The following is a 26603-nucleotide window of genomic DNA, read 5'->3' on the forward strand; positions in this document are numbered from 1 at the left end:
TTGGTTTTGCTCTTTCACTCAACTATTTTGGAAAGATGTGATACATTTTATAAGAACTCATCTATGTGAAGATTATAGATTATTTTACGAGCATATTATTTTTGGATATTTTACACAAGAAAGACTTAATGCAGAAAAAATATATGTAGTTAATTTACTTATAATTATGGCTAAATACTTTATACACAAGTGTAAATATGCCAACAAAAAAGCCGTGTTTTATGTTTTTCAGAAAGAAATGGTTTTGTATGTGAACAGTATTAAATCTTCCACTAACAAAAAAGCTGTCAGAACAGTTTAAACATGGTTTCTCCTGAAACTTTAACAGATTCCTTTGCCTTATTATTTTTGTTTTCTTTTTGCATAACCTGTTTTACATGGTTATCATTATGTTTTTTTGTTCATTCTCATGGCGAACGTGAAGATTGTATTTTGCACACAGTGGAGTTTTGTGTTTGGTATTTTGTTTGTGCAAGATATTGTTAATAAAGTTTATTTTAAAAAAAAAACAAACCGGCAAGAAGTAGCCACGGGGGTCCTGCAGCCGTCGGAACCTTAACAAATATTTCATCTCCACCTCACCGTTGCCTTTTTTAAGAAATGACAGCTGGTTTTCCCACATTTATATGTAGTTATGGATCGAAAACAAGAGGAATTTGTTTTAATGTAAATGCGTGTTCCAGCGTCTACAGGAAGTGTCGCCCATAATTCACGCAAAGGCTCATGGGGGCTAGGAATAAGGTGGATACGGATTTTCTGTTTCGGTGGCACTTCTATTACCATTATTGGTATTTGAGACATTCCTTTGTGTCTCTAGAGATGCAGACAGATTTGTGACCACTTGAGGTGAAGATAAAATATTTCTTAAGGTTCCGATGGCCTTCTTATTGGTTCGTGTTAGCGTCTGTTCAAAATGGGAGGTGGCGGCCTCTCGTCCAATCAGAGCACGAGAAATCATCTGCCTTCCGTTTCATGCAAAGTGCCTTCCTTTTCATTCAAAGTGCCTTCCTTTTCATGCAAAGTCACTTCCGTTTCATGCATACTCCTCTCTCACACACACATATAAACTCTTCCTCACACGTTCATATATACTTGTCTTTCACATACATACATTCTTTTTTAAGAGTGACAATGAGAGTGAGAATGTATGTATGTGTAAAGTAATATATATGCATGCGAGAGAGAGAATATATGGATGTGCAAGTGAGAATATATGCATGCGAAAGAGAGTATATATGACTGTGAGAGCAAGAATGTATGAATGTGAGAGAGAGAATATATGGATGCGTAAGAGAATATATGTATGCGAAAGAGAGTATATATGACTGTGAGAGCAAGAATGTATGAATGTGAATGGTTCAGAATAAATAATGTCTTATACGGCCCCTCATAGATTTGTCACAGCTTTGGCTTCTCCTGGGACCCAATTATGAAATACCAGAGATGTTTTCCCAGAGGAGACACTTTTTATTGAAGAAAAAATACTGTCCTAAAATAAAAGATAAATTTACCATATTGAAATAAAACTGTGTGGGGGGAAATAAAAACCTCCCCAAAATGATTCCACTACTTCTAGCATTGAAAAAAAATGCGACACAAATCAAGAGAACATTCCACATTCTGGGAGCGCGCAACGGTTTGACGGCGAAATAAATAAATTCTCAAACTTTGGTGTGTCTGGATTCAAACCCAGTCAGTGTACAGAGGATAAAATAAGGTGTTTAGCTGCTTTGGCATGCTGTATATCTAAGGGAAAAAAGAGAAATTACAAAAACAAAAATGCTGGGCAAAAAATAATAAAAGCACAACTTTGTGGATTTTTGAATTGGGAGACAAAATGATGGAAGTCACAAAGGGTGAGTAAACATTTATTCAGGGATGCAGCATTACAATTTGTGCAAATCTCAGATGTCTTGTTCTGACTAAGTGGTTTTTATCACAATAAAAATATTTGGGAAAAGATTGTATATGATTTGAAAAAGATTTGCATACAAAGCAAAAAGCTTGTGGTACAAAGAAGCAAGTTTTCAAAGACAAAGTGCAAATATCAAAATGCAGACTGCTTTAATGCTCAACAGCAAGTAAAACCAGCAAAAAGTTTGCCCTAAATTCAAGATTCAAGAGCAACTTTATTAATCCCGGAAGGGAAATTTAGTTTATAACAATGATTATAACAATAAAATAACAATGATTATAAATTGGATATACATGAGTAAAAGATGGAGGAGAAAACAAAGTGCATTGTTGGTAAATTGAGAAGAAATGTTCAACACTTTGATGGCGAAATGTACTTCTTGGTATTGAAAAAGCCCTTTTAATGTTGGAAATTCCCTCAGAGATCTAAATTTTGTGACTCAATTACCAACCATAGTGCTGCTGGGTAGAATCATTAATTGATGAGTTGTTAGGATGAATTTATTTATTTAAAAGGAATCGTGTTTTTCAGACCATAAGGTGAACCCAAAGTCCTTTGACTCTCTCAAAAAAAAAAGTCAACAATTCGCCCTATAATCTGGTGCAGAGATGGGCAACTATCCCCGCTCAGGCATGTTCTACTTGGCTGGACACGCCTGAGTCAGGTGATCAGTCATGAGTAGTGCTGTATGTGGACATGATGCAGACACGCCAGCCCTCGAGGCCATAGTTGCAGATCCCTGGTCTCGTCTATGACTTCTGGTTGTGTTTATTGACCTGGAACTAGTTGACAGATTGGAGGATTATGGATAAAGTAGTCAAGAGCCTGGTGGAGTGATATGTACTGTACTTCAACATATGTTTTGTATTTTATGTGTTACAACTGAACAATGTTAAACGTTATGTTGCTCTCTATTGTTGCAGACAAAAGGCATCAAGATCAACACAGTTTGATAGAAAAACTTCTGACCAATCACCTTGGCTCCCAGGCATCATGGGTATTGCAGTCATAGGGTATGCATTGTTTGATCTGCCTCGTGTATAAAAATGTTAATGCATCATAGCAAAATGTGTGATTGGTTTGTGTGCACAAAAGGGAGAGTTTTTGTTTGGCACTGGTACAAAAGTACATTTACAAAGTGCAGAAATAAGCAAAAAAAAAAACAATAGAGAATAAAAATGAATATTTCACATCAGTGCATTCATTTATATTAAATATATAAGTCTGAGTGTCAATCTGAATGCTAACAGAGAAAAACAAAGTCAGATTTAAATCAACCAAATGGTCAGAATGTAGTCCTACAGCCAAAACGACATTAGTTTCTATTCATTATCAATTAACTCGAATGGTTTAAAAACAAAAAAAACTCGGGTCAAGTTTCAAAGGTGGTGTGCAAAATGTTATACGTGACTAATTTGGCCTTTCCATTTCTGCTGAGGTACTCACTGACCAGCGCTATATCTTTGAACAAGTCCAAATGGCAAAAAACAAAAAAATGCTAGTTTAAAATGCACATTTTTTTTTTTATTTCCGTATTTTTCAAAATTGCAAAATCGTAACATTTTGGGCACCAGCATTATATGTAAGGGTCTTTTTTCCTTAACCTTTTAACCCCAGAGTTTTAGCTATAGTGTTGACATTCTTTAAACTACTGTAACTCTTCAACTGCTTACGCAAATAACGTAATTTCAACGGATTCAAAAGCAGCTTAGCGCTAAAGTGCAGCACTTTTCGGTAGTGAACGGTTTACTCACGTGACGTGAACCAGGCGATTCAGACGCGGAGAAATCTTTTGGAATTACGCTAGTTGAGAGAAATGTTGAAGAATTTTGGTACTTCAGAAAGCGTATATTAAGTAGCTGTCACCAGCAATGGATTGTGTTGACGTTCTATAACTATCGTAATTCTTTCACTCTTTAAGCAACTGAGGTAAATCTGGTGGATCTTGAAGTGCAGACAAGCAACACTACAAGAGTAAAATGTTAATGCAATCAAGATAAATCAGCTTATTCTGATGCCAAGGATTGGGTGGGGATTTCGTTTACGATCTAAGAGTTACAAACAAAAAGGCAGGGTCAGCTATACATCCCTTCGTGACAGTCTTTCAACTGTCGTAACTCTTCAGACCTTTTCGCACTTAACACATTTCCAGTTGATTTGGAAGCCGAGAATAACAGCTTTGCTCTGATGTGCAACACTTTCCAGGAGTGAAGTGTTTACACGATCAAAGTAGACGGAGATTGTCTCAGAAGTATCCGTTGAAATTGCATTAGCTGCAAAAAAACGTTGAATCGTTCAAAGAGAGTTTGTTATGTTGCGGTCGCCGGTGACAGTCAATTGTAACCATGCACACACACCAAAGCCAAAAGCCTCATATAAAAACGTAGACAACATCCATTGTTTAGGTCTGGATGTGTTTGAACTTTGAACTTCAGGGCTAGATTGTCAATATTGATGCCCGTGAAGGATGGCGGCCATTTGGACTTTTTTTAAGATTTATTGCTGAGCCTTGAAAAGTGCATCGTCTGGCTTTAACCAGGAAACCTCATTGGCTGCTGAAACGGTCTCCACTTTCTTCAGCGGGAACTCATCGGAGAGGTCCACGGGGTTGTCATGGGCCTGAAGGTCTTCCTCGTCGTGCTGCTCCTTCGCAAAATTCACAAACACCTGCATGATTGACACAAACACAAAGAAATGTATGTAAAGAAAAAGTGCATTCTTTTTTTGTGTGTGTGCTTTTCTTGACCAAACAGAAAGGATGCGGAGCGATGAAGCATCCTGTTTGTTAGACCTTCTCAGTGAACATCAGGATGACGTATCTGACCGATCGTTTTCCACCCTTCTAAACGCCAGACAGAATCCGTTATGAAGCTTTCATAAAAAGCTGTGTGCACTTCATCATCCTGTAAACTCCAACAATGGTGGCAAAACGCCACGGAAAAAAAACAAAAAAACAAAACAGAGTGGGCATTAAATGATAAGAGCATTGCTTTTGCATTAAATGGATTTTATGGGTGGTGTGGACATAAAACAGCGCGGCTGCTTTTAACTTTCATTTAGTCCGACTCCATCAGAAACGACTCGCTTTCTCTACACTCAGTCTTTTCTTGAGTCCACGACTAAATGCTGAGGTAAACTGAATATAAAAAAGCAACTCAACACGTATAAATATCTCCAGTATCAGTATTTTCTATGGAATATACTGTAAATCCACTACAAAGTCATAAGTATTTAAGTAAATAACCACATTGGTAATAAAATCATTCAGATTTAAAATCAGACTATTACTATAGGTCCATGATGGTTAGGGATGGGTACTGTTTTGATTTTATCATGAAGGCGGTCTTTTTCAAACGGATCCGGTACCGAAACGGTACTCAAACAAGACACGCCAATTTTATCCCTGGAATAACAAAGGGCGACAAAGCAACGTTGACAGGGTGACGGCGAGCACTTGAATGTGCCACTGCCAATAAAAGGTCCGTGTAATCGCAAGTACAAGCGCGCTCGGGCTTCCGCGTTCAAAACTCTTGCGTTCACGTGTCGCTACACGAGTCAAAGTCTGTTTTCAGACTCTAATGTACAAAAACGCACTGCCAGTAAACGCAGGTTCAAAGTTCAAGCAGTTGAACTTTGACCCATCAGGGGCTCAAATTTGGTGGTGTCGTATGGATAGCGTCCTTATTAACTTCAGAGAAGCAACACAGAGGATGAAGAATTCAACAGATTTAGAGATTTAAAGGGATATTTGCAGAGTTTAGTTGACCTGTTAGAATTTTCTTTATTATCTGAATAACAGCACGGACGGGTGTGGCTCACGGCGGCTATTCAACTATCTTCAAGTGACTTCAAGTGATTTTCTCCAAAAAAAGAGAGCTGACCATGGGCCCTAAGAAAGACCAAGCAACAGATGACCACGATGACATTAAAAGAATGTTTGACTGGATCCAAGCTCCGTTGCATCCTTTCATGGAGCGAGTGAACGACATCCAGGCTAAGCATTGAAGATGGTTCAAATGAATGATTTCTAATTATACTACTCCAAAAATTGATTCATGATTTTTCCTAATGAAACATTATTTGCACATATTTTTAACTTTTGATACTTGATCAAACTTTGCTATGAAGATTTTTGAAAGAGTGTTATGTCTATTTTACTGATATATTATTGTTTTTTAATTATGTACATGATTTTTCTAGATAACTGATCTGCATTTGCTATATTGATTTCTAAAATAGTTATGTCTATTTTTACATAATAATTAATGAATTCATCATGTGCTTTATTGATACCTAAGGATTCTTAATTCTGTCTGATAAAAGTTATAAACCACATGATGATAAATCATCTATTAAAATGGTTATGGTATAACGGGGTTGGATTTTATATATATCTGCTTCCTTCCACTTCTTTTCAAGCAATAATTAATTTTATATCTAATTATCCTATATTTGATACGTCAAAAATAATTGTCTAGATCTTTCACTTATATTCTAGATTCCATCTTTGTTTCATGAAGTTAAATAGGCATCAATGTGTTACAGTACAAAGGCAAACATATGTTCAGTCCATGATTATCATCTAGTCCAGTAATATCATTTGCATTTCAAGATGAAATATCCGTTCTTGTTCCTATATGTTGTTAAATTAAATTTCTCCAAAAGGTGCGACTTCTATATAATTTTTCTTCTTTGTTTTTTTATTTAGATGTTGGTGCAACTCATAGTCTAAAAATTACGATAATGATAACTTCTAGCTTTTATCGTTTAATCAGACAAAATAATCCATTCCAAACCAGACAGAAAAGTCGAGTCCAAATTCTTCCCCTGACACTCCCTCTCATACTGGTGGTTCTGACCAAGTGTTTTTTTTTTCTTTTTTAGGGACTTAGGGCTGGATATCCCTCCGCCCATGTGAAGGAATGCATTTCTGTACGAGGGTGAGCAACTAAAGTTTACATTTAAATGTAAGTAATGTCTTTTGTTTTTACATGACTTTTCAAAGTGATAAAACCAATGTCGCTGTGTGTTTTCCAAGCGCTGTGATAACGTAGCTCATCGGCGACTATTGATGATGTCATCCAGTGGTAGAAACGTCCAAATTTGAAGAAGGGTGGGGAGAAGCCATAGAGGTAGGGGAAGAATTCGGATTTGGCCGAAGTCTAGAACAAAAAGCTAAGGACTAGTAAGACAAATGCATTACTTTGGCTTATTTTCAGTCTGCACAGTCCGAATTTGAACAAAAATAAAGAGTTATTATCCTCAGGAGCAGGTCAATCGAATGCCTCTTCAGTATCTGCTGGTGATAAATTATGAATGGCCATCATAGGGGAGTTTCCAAAATGTCTCCAAACATTTGCAGGGCTTTGCAACACAGCAGCTGCAGGGTCGCAACAACATCGGGTTTTAACAAATAAAAAAGTTGCGTTTCCTGAACTCGCCGTGAGCCTTTCTCCATTTAAGATGGAGCAACAACTGACCATCTGCTCGGCTCCTCTGCTGTAGAACCTCAGTTCAACAGGAGGACACCGTCGCTTTTTTCAGACAAAAATTTGACTTTAACTCTTAAAAAAGGTTTTTTAGACGCGTTTGGTGTCAATGTTTTACATTAAGTACAGCTAGAGGTTGATAAGAGATGCACAAAGCCTCATTTCCATACTTTGCTCTCTATATTGTCCAAAAAAACATTCTGTTGCAACTAAAACTTTAGTCTTAATTGAAATATTTCAGTTTATCGTTTTGTTTTTCCTTCTTTCCGACCTCCTATTGGTTCTCCTGGAGGTTTCTTCCTGTTCTACTGAGCTGTTCCTCTTTGTGGAATCCCAAATGCCCGGACAATATTTGTATTTTACAAACGTAACGCAAGTTTTTCTTTTTGACAAACTTGAATTGAATCCCCTAGTTGTTGAACTTTATACTATATTATGTGACCAAAACTGAAGGAATTCAATTCAATTTTTTAAAAATTTATTGGCATTTATAAAAGCAGGAGCAGCGATAGAGCTGAACAATAAGTCAAACATAAATAAAATCACGAAACAATAAAAAATAAATAAAATAAAAATCTGAATCTGCTCACTGGATTTTAAAGCCTGAGTTTAAAGATAGGTTTTTGAAAGTGAAGAATTACTAATCCGCTATGATTCCAAGTAAAAATTGTTGCTAATTCGATTTTTCTCCAAGTGGTTGAGCCGTAGAAACACAGAGGAAAAAAAATTTGGAGGACCTAAAGTGAGTTATTGAATTTTACTGATTATTTTTTAATTGAAAAAAAAGTAGGGACAGTTTCTTTTCCCTGAATGGTGAAGTAAAAGTATATCTGCTAAGTATTTAAGGGAGTGTAGAACCCAATATGCAGGAGTTTAGACTTGTTGCAGAAATGTATATGAAGACTCTCATTCATCCAGGTTGACGAGCTTTAGCTGGTATTTTTGTTAGAACTGAGCGACTTTATGAGCTAATTCGGGACAAGGAAGTGAAGACTTTAACCACTTCTGATTGGTCAGACTGAGAACATGTGATTAAGCCTCCAAGAATGATTGGCGGAGACAGTTAAGGGCGTGGGACTTTTCAGAAAACGGCTTTAGTTGCAGCTAAATCGCGGTACCGTCATTCTTATAAAAATGTCTTTAATAGAATCAAATAAACACAAAGAAAAAAGTATTTTACGATCTTTCATATTCCTAACTACTCAGTGTTTTATCAGGGCCTGTTTGGATGAACACAGAGCTGAAATCCTGGAGATGGAAAATGTTGTTAAATCAGTTAATGACGGCAATTTCCCACGGCACACTTGACCATCTCCCATAGCACACTAATGTGCCGCGGCACACTGGTTGAAAAACACTGGTTTAGGTGTTCACTACGACCTGTCACCGGCAGCATGCCAGTAGAAAGAAATGCATGTGAACATTTTCGCACTATGGGCTGATAGTCATCTGTGACCTTGATATTCTCTCTGGATTACCGGCGTACAGGTTTGCCTATTATCCACCTTTTATGGCAGATGTGACAAAGGCTTTACTCAAACTACTAAAAACTCTGACGTGTGCTTGATAAACTCTTTGTTTTTCCAGACAGCTTGTTTGAAATGGTTTGGTGAAATTTCTATTGTCAAAGAGAAAAAGGGTGAGAAGGAGCACGCGTTCAGGTGAATGGTGTCCACCAGGACGCCATGCACCTGTGAAAGACGCTCCTCCTTCAAAGGCTTCTTCCGCCTGGCATGTCACACCATCAGCAGTGTGTATCAAGGTCAGGAGTTGTCAAAGTATTTTGTCAGCAGAGAGTGAGTAAGAGGACATGACTGACAGCAGCAACAAATTTCCTCCCCACCCATCTCTGCTGGCCTCTGACCCCTGTCACAGGCTGACGCTGGCTTAATATGCCGAGGCATGCGCGGCATCCCAACAGCTTCTGTGCTGTTTATGCCCCCCTGGAAACGCCTCACGTTGGGAGTTTTTTCCCTCAAAGGGTTCCTTAACTGAGAAGAACCAAAGCAAATTGATTGTATAGTGTGAGATGTGATCACCTCCTAACGCTCACTTTGTGGATTTATGCAGCCACCCATTCATGAAGCAAACGTCACGCACCAGTGCTGCTGAGTGGCATTTTCTTAATAACACATGGATACAGGCATTAATTGCATTACAGAGGTTACGTTTGGGTGTTTATTTGGTGATCGCTGAGGCATAACATAGGAAGGGAAGGAAGCCAATCAGCCAATTAACCTTTATTCAGATCTCAGAGTGGTCAAAACAGAATCCAAAATTCTTTGATTCGTTTTTTTGCATACAGTAATTAAGGTGTTCGTGTTTTGCAACAACATCTCCAGGAGACCCTGTCTACCTCTCCGTTTCATTTTTTAGCATTAGCAATTTCAATAATTGAAAACAGGGAGTTTATTTTGAAAAGTGTGACTTCATTTCTAAGTAACGGCATACAAAATCATGGGATTTCTGTCTGTTTGTGGTTATGTTGACACTGCATATTCTCTTGGCTTTATTTAAAGCATTCAGTCATTTCAGTGATGCTCGAAAATGGTCATTTGTTGTCTAAATGGTGACTGCCAACAGACAAATGGTAAAGCTAAACTATTTCTTAAAAGGCAATAAACAATAAAGCCTCGCTTCCACTGAGCAGTCCGGTCCAGGCGTTCCGGGTGAGTGTTTTTACTCAAAGTTGGTCCGTCACGGCGCATCTGCATTTAGTTCTTCGTATCTACAGAACATTTCATTTTTGGGAGAAGATTGCCAGTGGCAAAGAGAAATACAGGTGCTTTCTTGGCGCTGTCATATTGCAATGCAGCCAATCAATGGGTTTCAACAGTAGCTCCGCCCAAACCGGTTCAGTCCATTTTTTTATAGACCTCCAACCAAACGGACGCTCAAAAATGGTACAGTTCAGTCCAGCTTGCTGGAACCGCTGGAGTCCGGCTCCGATGGGACCGGACCGTATTGAACTGTACCGCTAAGTGAAAACAAGTCTTTAATTTTCCTCTCCAAAATCCATAAAACTTTCATATCTACTGTTTTTAGGCAGTAGTGGGCAAAAAGATACTCCTAAGCTAATTGAGCTTTACCCAAACTGCTCCAAGAGCCCCCTGAAGCAGTCCCATTTTCCTTCCAAACGTGTCACGCTCTGCGTTGGCGATCGACATCAAGGCCTGAGCTCCAGGCTTGTGGGGATCAATATTCATTGTAGTGCAAGTTGGGTGTTACATTATAGGTCAAGCCTCTTCTCTATAAATCACAGACAGAAAGGCGACTGTCTGGGTCTCCACAGGTTGTGCAGCCTCCCCTACGTCTTCGTGCCGTGACCTCCAGGTCTAAGTATGATTTATTTATTGCCTCTGATCTGGTAAGTATTGACCAGCCCTGATAGAGCTTGAAGTCGACTTTAAAGTCAAACAGAGTAACACGCAAGGTTGTACGTAAGCGTAAAACAATAAAGTTAGATAAACATTTCTACCCAAGATAATCCTGACAAATTTAAAAATCAGCGCTACAATAAGCTACGCTTACATCTGTGACTTTTGTGTTCTACTTGTTTTTTCTCCTCACAATAGAGCAAACTGGTGACCTTTTTACCCGTACAAGAGGTCATTCTTACCTCCTGCTTGTTGGTCTTCTGCTGAGCTAATGGGGAGTTTGCAAGAGCAGACACACCCGCACTCACCACTGAGAATTTGATTGTATCGGTGCTCAGGCGCTGTGAGCAAAACACGAGGCGGTCGGCAAAATGCAGGAAACAACTTGTTTGCCCGCTCAACTGCACCTTTTCGAGCTGAACTAAAAGAAATCATCAAAGTAAGATAAAAGGCCAAGACTGTTCTTATTTAGAGCAATTCCTGCAAGAAAGGTGTCTAAATAGACTCTGAAGGTGCCTTTGGGTTTACAAGCTAACAGTCACATTTACACATTTATTCTTCAACCTGACTGCTACGTTCCTGTGAGAGAGAAATTGTAAAATGAAATGTAAATCATGATGTTACAGACGTCGCCACCATGTGACAAGCATCAGTAGACCTGACACTTGGTGAAGCGGGAAAGAGTCTGGGTAAGAGGTTGTAGTTTGGCTCTAAAACTCAACTCAAAAGTCGTTGCATTCGTAACCACTTTTACCATTGGTAAGGAGGGAAGTGGCAGATATGGACATGACCATGAAAGACTCCCAGACTGTCTCAGTCCAGTCTGAAGAGAGCTCCAAGTGTATCTGCTTACAGAGTCTAGCTCTGGATAAAGGGAAGAAGAGGGATGGAAGCACATATTTTGTAAGGAGGAAAACAACCGGACACAAGTAAAAACTTGTCCGTTAGTTGCCATTCCTCAACTTTCTTCCCAGTCCTATTTCTACCATTGTTATGTTCCTCTGAGTGTGTAAGAAGATGACCATGTATGGACTTCCTGTACCAGCTGTTTCCCAACTTGTATTATCACCTTGAACAGGGGGCCCCAAATCCTAGCATCGAGGGCCGGTGTCCTTTATGTTTTTCAACCAAGCTGCCATTGAAGCTCCTTACTGGCTAAACACACGTGATTTAGGTAATCAATAGCCAAAATTGTAGGTTTTCTGGAAACCCTTAAGGCCTGGATTTGGGTACCCCTGATCTAGAATCAGACCACACACCTATACAGCCAGGTATATAACGTTTCTGCAACTGATTTAGTTGATGGTTACTCATTCCAGCAGTTCCTTCTTGTCCGAGGTAAGTTGTTGACCCCCACATGCCTTCTGACCTTGTGATGCTTTGTCGGTATCCTGATCTCTGCATGATCCTGACATGGGTCTGTCCCAAACATCTGTCATCTTGCCGAGTTCCTGACCAACATTGGCCTCGACTCCAAGTTACATCAAACGTTATCAAACTTTGTAATACTGTCAAATAAACAATTACTGGTTTGTTGAAAAACTATTGGGACCGTAGAACAGCAATTGCAAAGAATTTACACTACTCTTTGTTTCTGCAGTCAGAGACTCTGCCTCTCCCCCACATAGCTGGAGCAATTAGTTGAAAACTTTTCGCCGGCAATGCTTTAACAAGCCATTATACCATGGTCCGGGTGAATACTAGATTCTGATTGGCTGCTGGGTGTACATTAAAAAGTGATATACCACAGGATAACTGCACAGTGAAAAAAGAAGTTCCGGTCACCTAGCTTAAATGTTTTGTATCACTGCCCCGGCTTCTTTAAAACAACCTTTTGCTTCATCATTTGGACAAAAACAAAGCGGTAAGAGGAGAACTTTCTCTCTGAACTGATGCTTTTTTCAACCCCATCGGTAAGATCAGCATATATATATCGCCGAATCTTGACTACAGAGGTGGTGCAGCGCGACGAGGACCATTTGTTACGTGACGCGCCGCACCACGTAACAAATAGTTCACTTTTTGTGAGAAAAGCAATCCAAATCGGAGCAAGAATTAAGGACTAAAAACTGGTTAATATTTATTTCTTTTGTAAGTGACCATGGAATAAGCGGGTTAATGGCCTTCGAAGTGTGCATTATCCCTTTTTAGCCTTCCTTCAGGCTTCCACGGCGTGCGTTAAAAGGTGATAATGCACACTTCGTCTGCAATTACCCCTTACATATTATTTGTAAACAACTGACTTGAATTATTTTTACCTCCATGGTATCTTTACCATTAATGTCAAAATAAACAATAAACTTATTTTAATGGTGTGTGTTTGCAGTGTTTCAACACATCTGTTGTATCTTTGAATCTGAAGCTGTAACTCCTTCTGGAATCGATATTTCATCGCTTAAAATGCAAATGGCTTAAAAAAAACCCACATGGATTGTTCAGGGTTATCTGTCTTACCTGATCCAGAGTGGTCTGGGACACCGAGTAGTCCTCCAGGCCCAGTTCCTGCTGATGGTCGGTGAGCTCAGTAAAGATTTTAGCCAAGGCTCCCTCCTGGGACAGGAGCTGGTACTGCAGCGTGTTGTGGTGTTTTTCCTTGAGAACGGTGCCCGGGAAAGTTTCCTCAACAAAGTCTTCGACTGGCTTCAGGTCAGGAGGACAGCCGCCGACCCTCACAATCAGCGTGTAGCCGTCGCCGAATCTAGATGAGAGGTCGCCATCATTAAACATTTGGAACAAAGACCAAGAAACAGAAGAAGAAAAGAACTACACAAAAAACAAACCCGCCACAGCGTGTGATAAATAATGAACTCTTTCGGCTTCTTTCTTCCTAGCGTGGTGTCAGAGATGTGGAGCTGGTGGACTGGAAGGAGCGCACACGACGGCACGCAATATAGATGCCAATAAAATATTCAAAATATTACTGCAGTCATAGCTCCCTTGCTGTTTCGGCCTTCCTGCATTTGATGAACTGGAGAAGCAAATGAGCCACATACAGCTGAGAGCAAAGACGACTTGACTTCTTTGAAGAAAGACGCTAGAAGACGAACACAACTTGCTTGTCCAAATACAGCAGGAAACAACACAAGTGCATCAGAATGTGATCTGTGCTGCTCTGCTTTGACAAAAACTAAAGCAGACTAAAAAAAAAAGGGAACAGAGGCACTGAAAAAGAGAAGATCAACCAAAACAGTGACTGTAATTATTTCAGTTTGTCAGCAAAAATACACTTTAGGTTGGGATTTTTATACCTACTGGACTGTAAGGACTACGGGTTTTTTTTAACGCAAGACTTCTTTCTGACTGTGCCTTTGAGCAAAAGCTTTACTCACTCGAAAGCTCACCGGTGAAAATGAATTTCAGGCTAAAACTGGACCGAAAATGATGACATCACAGGAGAAACCGTTCTAAATAATGAATGGGGCTAAAATCTCTTTTGGGGCTCAATTTTTATTTTTTTTTCAAAATACACTTATGAAACCAAGCATGTTAAAGATATTCAAAGGAATCTTTTTAAAATTATTATGGGATGGCCAAACAAACCCAGCTCTTCTGTGGCAAATTGTGAGATTTACCTATTTTCCCGTTTTCTCACAAAACGGGGAAAAAAAACACAATTTTGAGCAATCTTCACAAACGTTTACCCATGTACTGCAATGCTAAGTCTACAACCACAACAGAAGTTTGTTGACCTGTAACCGTTGTGCTATCCTAGGCACTTTAACGTTGGGAGTTGGGTCATCTAGACCAGGGGTCGGTAACTCATGGCTCCGGAGCCACATGTGGCTCTTTCATCCATCTGTTGTGGCTCCCTGTGACTTTGGAAAATAATGAGTATTTTATAATAATTAAATTTTATTTCAGTTTGTTCATTTTTCATGGCATTTCAAAGCCGCTGATGGCTCCGTATGAAGCGTGAGCCACGTAAAAAACAGCTTCGTAATGAGCTCGCATTTATCAGGCGAGAACTGCAGAGCTGATAGCAGGGAGAGGCACGCGGGGCGGCTTCAATAAACACTCCGATCTTCTGCCGGGAACTTGACGTACCGCGGGGCAGAGACCAACTCGCTGATGACAGACTGAGAGTTCGCGCCAGCGTTGCCAGATAGCCACAGTTTTCCAGCCGAAAAGTCATCTGAAAACCGCCAGACTCAGCCAAAAACCGCCCAACACAGCTTTTGTTGATGTTTTTTTTTGTACTGGACAAATAAAATAAAAGATTTTACTAAATAAGATAGTTCAGACTAATAATAAAATGTGTACAATATTGAATATTTCTTCAGCAGGCCGCCTTCTTCCATTCATTTGCTTAACCCGCTCTATCCCCGCTATAACCTGCGTCCTGCTCTTTCATCCTTGTGCTGCGCTGGAGCGCCCCGACTATCGTATTTTGCACTCTATGTGTATAATACACTGAGGAGCGCGGGGGAAACCAACTCTCAGCTGCAGAGGATATGAACAGGTGAACAGGTAGAGAGGAAAAGCAGGTAGAGAGGCGGGGGAGGGGCTTTGGCTTCAAACTCTGTCAGAGAGATGGAAACACGGGCGTCAGATTGAGACGCAGCTTTCCCTGCGGGAGTTGAAGCAGAGACTTTCCCTGGGATGATTTATGAACTCAAACATGGAAACATGATTACCAAGTAGAACTCTTCAAAACAATAAACCTGATCTCTCCACATTCTCAGTTTCCACCATGCATTGATAAACGCATCGCTCCATGAAGCGATAAGACCAGAACTTCAGCTGGTGGCTCCTCCCAACACGACCGCGGTATCATCCTTTAAAGAACACAATGTGCATTTGCAGTGATGTATGTTTCAGAGGATGTCCGATTGGCCAATCTACATGTCAATCAAGTCCCGTACTTCTCAGTGAGGATTTTGATTGGCTGGTGAATTTTTTAGAAGTACTTTTTTTTTATCTTTTCTGGCCCGCGATCTACACTCATGTCCTTGAAGATCGACGTAATGAGCACCCTTGATATAATATATACATGCATAATATATATAATGATGTCAAAACGGGTTGTGGCTCCGGGTGCTTTCTTTTCATTAGGGGCGGTCCCAAATGGCTCTTTCAGTAAAAAAGGTTGCCGACCCCTGATCTAGACCCGCTAGACAGTGCTCTGAACCTTTTTTCTTGATTTGTGATCTTCACTGGTGTCCATGGATTACATGAAATCTTTCCACCTTTATCCACCTTTGTCATGGTAGGGAGAACACATCAATGTGAGGGTGGGGTCATCTAAGATAGCACAAGGGTTAATCTTAGGAAGAGGCCACCATCTTGAATCTTCCAAAGAAATGATCACCGACTCCTCTTAAAGATTTCAAACTATCGCCTCTTAACACCTCCAGCATTACTGGCAAGCTGCCAATGTTGGTTTTAATGTTTGTAGATATTGAACAATGTTAGTGTGGTGAACTCGAGAAAGTGGCTTTCCCCTGTTGTTTGCACATTTTTGACAGGTTTAAATCCACAAATCTCTGGCTGAAGCTGAACAAAATACTACGACAAATGATATGAACATAGGAATGTGGTTAACAAAAAACCTCCGTTGCTAAGGAAATCCAAAAATTCACTGTTGCCAATTCTTTCTAAATTTTACATAGATCAGTTCGTCACCCCAAAGTGGTTGATATAGAGATAAAACCAACAGAAAAGCCATCATTATTAAAAAATAAAAAATAGTTTATTCATGAATCTGTCACTACGGTGGGGTAGAGGGGGAGAGTGAGGGGGATGTAGCGGCCGCTGAGCTAGTGAGGGCAGGTAAAAAGGGGGTAATGGGCAGGCGGCACCCTTCGACGCCGCTCACGGCTTTAGTTAGATATTTTTAATCAAACATATTGTTTGATTAAAGAAAAAACTGCAGTGGAAACAGTTTAGTGACTTTTTTAAATAAGATGTAATACAAAATAAAACCATGGAGCATAAAATGTGTTGTTTTTTTAGGAAGTGGTAAAGGCACCACAGGTAAAACCGACATAAAACCCAACATTTGACAGATTAACGAACTATAACTAAGCACCAAAGCTAATTACCACACAGCATCTTTGAATACGGGCCATGCCTGTCACTGCAGAATAAGAACTCTCTGCCTTGTTATTCTGTCGTTAGCACTCTTATGACCCTTTGTTTTCTGCCTAATTAATTCCCTAATGTTGGATTTACTCTCAGAAATATCCGCGGTGGCTGGTATGGAGCCGCACGCAGAGTGGGTTCGGGGCTCCCTTTGTGACAATTAGAGATATGGGGGAGTAAACTGTGAGCCCAGAAGATCCCAGAGGGGGTGAGAGGGGAGGCTCGGAGCTGCTGCAGGGACGCACAACAAGCGCACCTCGCGGGCGGGAAACCGTCCCTTCTCTCACAACAGAGCTGCTGAGTTTGGAGACCACAACGCACCAACGGTGTGACTTTATAGCGCTGCATAAAGGGATCCGTGTGTCTATCACATAACTCATTCTCCATGTTTTTTTATGGACTATGTAATTATGAGTCTTGCAGAGAAAAAGTCAATGAAAAGTCTGGATTCAAACAAACTAAAGTTTTAATCAAAAACGAGAAAAAACAACAGGCCAATCTGGAAATGTTGAAAAAAATAAGGCCTGTAAAGCTAATAGCTCAAATTGCCATCTGCTACAGGTGGATTATTATCATCACTGCCACGCCCACTACCCAATAGGTGTTCAAATATTACGTCAATGTGGAAGAAAAGGACAAAAAACTAGAATCAGAACTGGAGAATTTCAAACAGTGTCTATATTTCTGCTTCCTTTGACGGTGTGAACATTGAAATTTGGTTTGGACCAAATCAAAACACTTCAATCCTGATGAGGGTGCTTTACATTTGCTTGAAACATAATCAGTCTTGCACACACAAGCAGAATATTTTACATAGATTTTTATGGACTTGGGATATTGTTGTACTCTTTTTGACTTTTGTGCAGCTGCTTCTGTTCTGTGCTTTACTTGTCTGTTTATGTAACTCTTTCCTATTCTCCGACTGTTCTTATCTGCCTTACGAAAACAAATCAAAGCTAGTTAATTAATTTGCTAACTCTGACTCTTTAACATCGAGGCATACGTTGACATGTTAACTACTGTTCACTGTCTTAACTCAGATCAATAAATAAATAAATAAATAAATAAATAATGTAATTAAAAAATGTACGACCAGGAAAGGGGTGCATTAAGGCTACGGTCACATATGTCAAAATGCCACCGCGCAGCAACCTAAATACCAGTTTTTCAGCAAAATCCTCAGATTGCCATGCAGCGACATTTGGAAACGTGAGGCGGCAGTCGCATTACTACATGTCGCAGAGGTTTTAAGAAAAAGTTAGATTTTTTTTTTACATCAGTCTGTGGCTGCTCTGGCATATTTGGAGGTGCGCTGCGCCGGTCCAGTGACAGGAAGGCAGCGGCACCATAATTGACTGATAGGAGGGTCTCCGGGGTACCCGAAATGGTCTGATGATCGTCCGGCTTCAGTCTGCCACCCTCCGGCCATCCCCCTGCCACCACCCAATTGTTAGAAATCGTTCAGTATCAGCGCGGTCACTCCAATCTGGCAATCCTGGCCACCGTAGATCCGAACGGTTTTCTCCGAATTTTGTTAAGATTCTCCTCCCAAATGAAAGTCCAGGAAAGCAAGTTCTCTGGTTTGAAAACTTTGCACACCATATGCCTTCTGTTTACATCACATTTAAGATCATTTCATTTCAGTGAACTGTCTTTTTACTGGACTGTTTCTCATCACTTTCCTACAAGACTGTCATCTCTGGCATAAAAAGCACACATTTTCTGGGTTTATTCAAAATAAAAAAGACTTGTTGATAAAAAGTGCATGTTGAATCATTTGTATTAGTTATTATAAGGAAAAGAAAGTCTAACTGGGTTTCTGTTATTGACTTCTGTGTCCAAATGGAGTCTGTGTAAAAAATAGATGAAGCTTGAGCTTTTTTGTGAGCCCTCCGGGCACCATTATAGGTTTTTTAAGCATCTGCTGCAAACAAAATATGCAGCTGAGTATGAACAATAAATAATCACTCAGCTCCATTACTTCATAGCATTGTAAACACCAAAAAATAAAATAAAAAAATGCTGGACTTTATGACTGTGTCATGAAGTCACTATGTATAGTTTAGGCTTATTGCACAGATGAAAATATGAAATAAAATATGTGGAAAAAGACGTGATTATATGGGGAAAAATTGAGAGATTTATTCATGAAATGTTCCCAGATTAACCATGTTAAAACCATGGAAGAAGTACGAATAAACCAGTCTAAGAACCAGAAATCTACGTAGAACATGAACTGTGCCTGATTATTGTGCTGTTTATATACTATTTATTAACGATTTGTGCATCAATTACAGAATTTGAATGTGATATGTGCGCTGTGTACGCAATATAAAAGTTATACATCAGCAGTACATACGTGAAAAGCCTGTTAGACATACGTGGAACGGTCGTGGAAAGCCACAAATTTGTGTATGCATTTGGCAAAAATCACGCACAATTGCATTAGATTCACGTAATGATTGTGTATAAACTATGTAAAATATGGATAAACTGCGTAATTCCCAACCGACCCAAAATTTTGAACCGAATTCATGTAAAGACCCGCTAGCCAAAACCCTTGACAGACATCTGCGCCAATCGACGAATGACGGACACAAGAAACACTTATGAGTTACGTAGATCACGCATGGATCACGGGCCAATGTCTCCCCACCCTGCCCTACTCATGACTGATTACCTTGTTCAGGTGTAGGTCCAGGCAATTAGAACATGTTATCCATCCTTGTTAGTATGGTGCAAATTCCACACAGTGAAAAGTTGTTGTTTTTTTTTATCTGCGCTCCCCTTAAAATGCAGCCACTCCTCTCTATGACCCTCCACTGGCCCAGACAATCCAAAACTCTGCAGCACCCGCACAGTTCAACCCTTGTACTGGTGCATTTGGCTTTAGCAATAAAGTTATCTTCTTTTCTTCTATATATATATATATATATATATATATATATATATATATTTTTTTTTTCCTCAGCTAAAAGAAGAAAAAAAAACTCAAAATGGTCCTATGAGACAAATTATCTTTCTTTGTGCCTCCCTGTGTCTCTGTAGGTGCACCAAAACTCGTTCTGTCATCCTTAAAGCACCTTCTGTCTCAGGTTTCATCCTGTTTTTTTTTTTTTTTTTTCCTTTGCTGGGAGCTTGAATATCAATAAATTGAGTCTGCAGCGCTCCACATGGTCATAACAACGGCGCCTCATGTTTTGAAATCATAATTCAGCTTTTAAACGGTGATTTGAAAACGACATAAAAGCAAGATCTTTGCAGCTCGGGGGTGGAATACAGCCGGGGAGAAAATAATGAATGGATTATATTTACGCTGGTGACTGCATACACTGTCGCCACTAATCCTTTCCAAATATTTTACATTACAGATATAATACAGCCGCTCAACACAGCATGACAGAGCGCCTGTAATTTCTGCGCTGCAGTTCCCTCTCCTTCATTTTCATTATTCTGCCTGGATCTCTCCCTCTAACCTGGTCTGTTGGAAAGTCATTCTTCCATGTAATTTAAAACAAACAACAGCCAGACACAGATAAGGGCATGACGGGCAGAAAATAATTTGGCTGCCTTCCCTCATCTAAGAAAGTCTGGAAAGGTCACCCTCACCGCTGCTTAAGCGCGTGTTTGTGTGAAACGCAGAGGGGTGGAGGGGGAAGACAGCTGCGGGGCAAGAGGGCAAAAGGTTGGGGTGTGGGCGGAGATGTCTGACGGCAGACTTTTCCAGGAAACTTTCTTTGTTTCTGGAGGGCATTAGCAGGGGTCCAGGTGTGTGAGATAGGACTTCTGTCCTACTTGGTGTTATCAATCTATCTTAGTGTACGTTTTTGGTGATAATCAATAAGCACTTCATTATTGTTAATGAAAATTATGATTTGGGAAATACTGTTATAACACCTTTTAATGCTCATCAATAGACTATTTTGAAATTGGATTAGTCTTATATTATGCAATTTTTATTCTGGTCAGAGCTGAATGTGACAAATGCTTTAAAAAAACACTTTTTTTGAAAATGGCGGCTTTCTGATGTTTTTTTCTCCATAGCAACCATTGAATGTTTTGGTTGCCCAAGAGTGACGAGCAGGTCTATGTAAATTTTGGAAGAATCGGCAAAAGTAGACTTTTTGGTTTCCTTGGCAACCAAGGTTTTTTGTCTGTTTGTTTGGGAACGAATTACTATTTTGTGGTACTGAAATCCTAATTTGTGGGAACAATTTAATTATTTTTTTACCCATGTCAGGACCCGGACTCCGTCGTTTTTTTTATCTTTGTTACTTGATAAATAATCTGCATTTAGGCTAAAATAGTATAAATTTTTACATATTCATGTTACAAATCAGATTATGGCAATTATGTAAAAAAATAAGTATATTATGGTGGGGTGGGATGTATAAATTAGCTTATTGCCAATCCCTGTCAATCAATTATTTAAAATCAATTTTACAATCATTACATTGAATGGATTCAATATGTAATGTGTGTATAATACATTTATAAGCTCAAATTATAATATCAAGAAGGCTTCATCACTTTCATTTTTTCAATATCTAATGAAACATTTGTAGAGATCTATGTATTTGTTATTTTTTTCTTTTTTGGTGAAAATTGTTTAACATAAACCAATTAATTAATCTACAATTAACTAAACGGATGTATTACTATAATATCAGTAAACATAGCTGACTGAATTACTAAACCATTGAATTTCTAAGGTTGTATTGTGATTTGTATCATAAATTGTAGAATTTATTTGCTAATTCTTTAGTTTCCTTTTTCTTTTGGTTTTATTTTTTTGGTTTTCCTTGTCTCTTTTTTTAAAGTTATAGTTAGAGTCTGCATGCAGCAAAGGATCTCGGGTCACACAGTTCTGGCCATAGGCTGCGTCTAACTTCACTATTTTGTTCAATCTCTGTTTCTAGCTGCGGATCTCTCAGTCAGACATTGGCCTGTAGGGAAGTATTAATATTCAAGTCGTATAAAAAGATATTCAAGAAGCGGCGATGACTGAAGACCTTGGTAACTCTGAGGAATCCACCAATCAATACGGACAGACACAAGGTCTAAACATCACAACCACGGCTAAAAACACAACACACATATGTGTACAAGCCCCGAAAAACTGTTTTGGAAACTCTTTAAAAACATAAACTCTGTTTTTTTTGCCGTCTTTCCCTTATTTTGAAAATCAGACATCTTGCTTTGACAACATTGGAAAATGATCCTGTATGGAGGCTTTGAGTTTCTTTCTTTTTTTTGTCTAACGTGTTCTTTCCAACAAGTTTTTAAAAACTGGACTGTTTGTCTTTTGGCCTAAACATACGAGGTAATAATCCATATTTACTTGGTAAACTGTTAAACATGAAGAATCCGTATGAGAAAACCCACATTACTCTTATACTTTATACATTTTCCTCAGACAAGCACTCATATTTTTACATATTTTTACTCTTGTTTAAGCATGAAACATAACAGCTTGAGCTGCAGTGTTGACGTTCCTTAATTTTAACTTTCCTACGATTTATGGAACTAACGTAATTCCAGCAGATTCTGAAGTGGAGAAAAGTAGCTATGCGCCGATACGTTAACTTACATGCTGACTTTACTTAGTGTTGGACATTGACGAAAGGCACTTTTTTTTTGTTAGCAATTAATAATAATAATAATAATGGATTGGATTTATCTGCGCTTTCCATGACACTCAAAGCGCTTACAGTGTGTCCATTATTCATTCACTCCTCATTCATACTTTGTGACGGTAGCTACGGTTGTAGCCACAGCTGCCCTGGGGCAGACTGACAGAGGCGTGGCTGCCATTTCGCGCCTACGGCCCCTCTGACCATCACCAGGATCATTCATGCGCATTCATACACCAGTGGAGCCACACTGGAGGCAAGGAGGGTGAAGTGTCTTGCCCAAGGACACAACGACATTTTGGCTGGTGGCAGCGGGGATCGAACCGCCAACCCTTCGGTCATTGGACGACCCGCTCAACCACCTGAGCCACTTGCGTAAATTGTGTTTTTGGCCAAATGTACAGTTCACAGAGTGTGTATTCTTTAACATCAGGCTAGCGGGCCGGGTTTAGCTCCGCGTTAGCTCTGTCCGAAGCGGGGCTTCCAAAGGAGGCTGTGGTCCCAAACTCCGGACCGCATTAGGGGTAAATGCTGCTACGTAGTCCCGAGAAGCTGAGTACAATCACCAGGGGCCTCATTTATAAACGTTGCGTACGCACAAAAGAAGGCATACGCCACTCTCTACGCAATGATTGATATTTATAAAAAGCAAACTTGACGGGAAAATGTGTCTTGCGCTGAATAATTTCCCATTTCCACGTCGATTATTACCGACATCTGTAGCTTGTCAGATGTAATTAAATGGATGGAAATAAAATGCCCCATCACAATGCGTAATGACGCACAATGGCTGATCTTGCGCTCTTTGAAGATGTGGCAAATGGAAGAATTCGGAGTGAACGCATCTTTAGACAGCAAGAAAACTTGCTGGCAAACGAGGACGAGTGGCTTATGAGCCGGTTCCGACTTCCTCGAGCCGTCCTGTTGGACCTCTGCGGGCTTTTTATTTCGGCCACGGTCCGAGGTTGTGAGGGTACAGCATGTACGGTGTCTGCCACCGTTTGCTACTCACATGCCTTTTTGCCATTAGTAATGCCCACACTGTGCCCTCCAAACAACATTTATCTCCTCTTTTCCACCTCGCCAACGATAAATTCTACTTCACATTGAGTGAAGTTATGTTTTTTTTATTTCCTCTCTGTGTTTGCCATGATTTCGCAATCAATGAATATTAACTTGTGGGCGTTTCACGGACCATTTATGGGCAACTATGGGCGTGTCATGAAGCCGCAAAAGCTGCGCTGCATTTAGAATTGATTGTGATTTATTAAGGGAAAAATCTGTATGATGTGCGTGCGCACAGTTTTAATATATCCGAATATTTCTGTGCGTACGCACGTCCTATGCTTCATCCGTACGCCACTTCTGACGCAAATCCTACGCAAAGTTTTATAAATGAGGCCCCAGGAGAGCAAAACTGTCACAAAGCCATCTCCCCCGCCGCTAACTCTAGGCTACAAGCCTGTCCGCACTGCTCCTAGCATGTCTGTGTCTCTTAGCAGCCGGACACACGGAGATAGCACTGACATCATCGCCCCGCCTCCCCTCTGGAAATGCTAAGTCGAATTGAGATATGCGACAGTTTTCGCAGGGTGGATGTGAAAGTGAAAATGGAATCCCCTCTTTGCATTTTCATTTTAATTATGACACAGAATAAGCGTTTTTTTACGTAGAAAATGAAAAAGCATTTTGAAAGGTTGATTTTTCATTTTAATTTTGAGTGATGCAGTTACATTTTGGAAATGAAAAAACATTTCTTTTAATCCATTTTAATTGTCAAATTAGACATTTCTAAATGAATTTTGCTACACATTTCCCAGAGAACTTATTGAAAATGAAATGTCAAATACCATTTTCTTTATCATTTTAATTAAGTGACAGAATAAGCGGTGTTGAAGTAGAAAATGATGAATGAAAAGGATTGCATTTTCATTAAAATTTTTAGTCATTTGAAGCAGCTTCATTTTGAAAAATGACTAAAAGCATTTCTGGTTTTGATTTTTATTTTTGCTACACAATCGCTTCCATAGTAAAGAGAGTTTTGCATAAACCACCAAAAACTTCTTTAAAAGTCTCCAAGTGTTCTTTCCAGGCTTTTGTGTAAACAACAATGTCGTCCAAGTAGACTTTACAGTTGGCCACCCTGGAAAAACTCAGTGCATGAAACATTGAAATGTTTCTGGGGCATTCTTGGGACTAAAAGTCCTGACTGTATATTGCAGAAAATGATCTGGGGTTACAAAAGCAGAGATTTCAGAAGCACAAGAGGTTAATGGAACTTGCCAATATCCTTTTAGCAAGTCCAGTTTTGTGACAAATTGAGCTGACCCAACTCTGTCCACACAGACAGACTGGGGTAAAGGAAATGTATCAGTCTTGGTTGTTTTTTCCCCCCAAAGTTTGAAAAATAATTCCCCTTTGGTGTAAAAGTAAAGATTGGAAGTCTGTTTTAAAAGAAAAACTTCATAAACCCATTTCTTTGGATTGTATTTTGATCTTTTCCTGTCCTCCAATGTTTCAAATTTAAATGAAAATATCTCAAAACTAGGCTTTTTACACCTATTATTAGGTTTGATTAAAAAATATTATTTTAGAATAATAAATTACAGGTCACGATTTATAAAAACCACATAAAAATGAATTGCATGGCAGCTCTCGGCATACTAAGGGACCCCTTTATAGTATTCTTTCCTATTACTGATGTAGTCGGGTCATTGTAGCTCAGACCGGAGACTCTAGTTTTATTTTTCATGTTTATAAATTGCTTCTCTTACAAGTTCTGATTAAATATTAAAATCCAATTTGTTGCACATTAGACATGGAGGCCAAAAAAAAAAATCATTGAAAACAGATAAGGACCTTTGTTTTTATGAAAAGAAAGGATGACATTTCCATCGGTGCAAGGGCGAAAAGTTCCAGACAGATGAGGAATCCGGCGACCGTCAAACAAACAAAGCGGCAGATGCTGCAATGCAGAGTGCGCACTTGCATCCGGCGCCATCTGTATCCGTCCATGTTCTCGTCTTTATGACACTGACGACGCTGATACTGGCGTGCACGGTAAGGAGAATTCTTTTGTCATCCATCTCTCGGGGTGACGTGCACTTAAAAGCAGTAAAGTCTGGAGTTAATAGCACGCCAGAAGAGCTGATCCGCCGTGAGTGGGAAGCCGTTTTTATTGGACTTCTCGGCGTCAACTCCAGGCACAGGAGGGAGGAATTGATCCAAACTTTTAGACACCGCTCTTATAAAAACTCTCCAGCCAGCGCCGCCGCCGCGAATTACCTTAATGCATTAAAGTCCCTTTACACCCCTCTTTTATATCGTGACGTGCTTTGGCCAAGGAGAAAATAAGACTCTGGGCTGCGGGGTGTTTTTTTCCCCGACAGGTGCTCTGTGAAGAGGGGATCAGAACGATATCCATCAGAAGAAAACTCCTGAAACGGCTAGAGCCTGTCCTTCCTGACTGACAAGATTATAGCCGCGCTTTGAAGCTGCTTTTATTGGTTCCCCCCACTTCATTTGGGTATTAAGACCTTGGAGCTTTCACAGAAGCACACCTCCACTAAAAACTATTTATTGCCTCCTGTTTATTTTCTTTCTTACCTCCCTTCTCTATCTGCCACTTTTTTTCAAATCCTCCAAAAAAACTGTCCTTTCCAGATGATCATAGGGGTGTAAATGGGCTATTTTTTGCCTCATTCGGGGAGGGGGTTGAAGCGACACAATGTGATAGACCTACAGTTGACTAAAGGGGGCAGCACCTACAAGGGAGTTAGAAGTCTACATTTGGCGTTAGAAACAAATGGAGGCGTTTGAAGGAGGACGGGGGAGGGGGATGAGCATGTATTACATGTGAGCAATGGGGGGTCAAAATGCTGGAGCTGCCCCCATGGTGCGCTCCTTTCTGACGGAAGGGAAGGGCGACGGCAGAGGGAGGGAAGCGAGCTGTGCCTCCTGCGCTGAAGGTCATGCGCTCACGTGTTGCGACCACCGTGTGCACCACCTGCCCCCACAGGCGGGGCCCTTCCCATCTTTACTGCCACCAGCATCAATTAAAAAGAGTTTTAAAAAAAAAGAAAAGAGACTTATTTTTGACTTTTTAGAT

At 39.9% G+C, this 26603-nt stretch overlaps 1 protein-coding gene across 1 annotated transcript in view; it reads right to left on the minus strand.

Annotated features, from left to right (window-relative positions):
• Window positions 1-1852: 1852 nt before the first annotated feature.
• LOC101164844 (ATP-binding cassette sub-family A member 1-like) overlaps window positions 1853-26603 on the minus strand; it is a 208539-nt gene continuing 183788 nt past the window's right edge. Inside the window, exons 47-48 of the mRNA XM_023965796.1 lie at window positions 13236-13479; window positions 1853-4582 (exon numbers count right to left, since the gene is read on the minus strand). Coding sequence (XP_023821564.1) covers window positions 4412-4582; window positions 13236-13479 — 415 coding nt within the window. The 3' untranslated portion in view covers window positions 1853-4411. The remainder of the gene's footprint in view (window positions 4583-13235; window positions 13480-26603) is intronic.

This window comes from Oryzias latipes, chromosome 18, assembly GCF_002234675.1.
Source record: "Oryzias latipes chromosome 18, ASM223467v1".
Lineage (NCBI taxonomy): Eukaryota > Metazoa > Chordata > Actinopteri > Beloniformes > Adrianichthyidae > Oryzias > Oryzias latipes.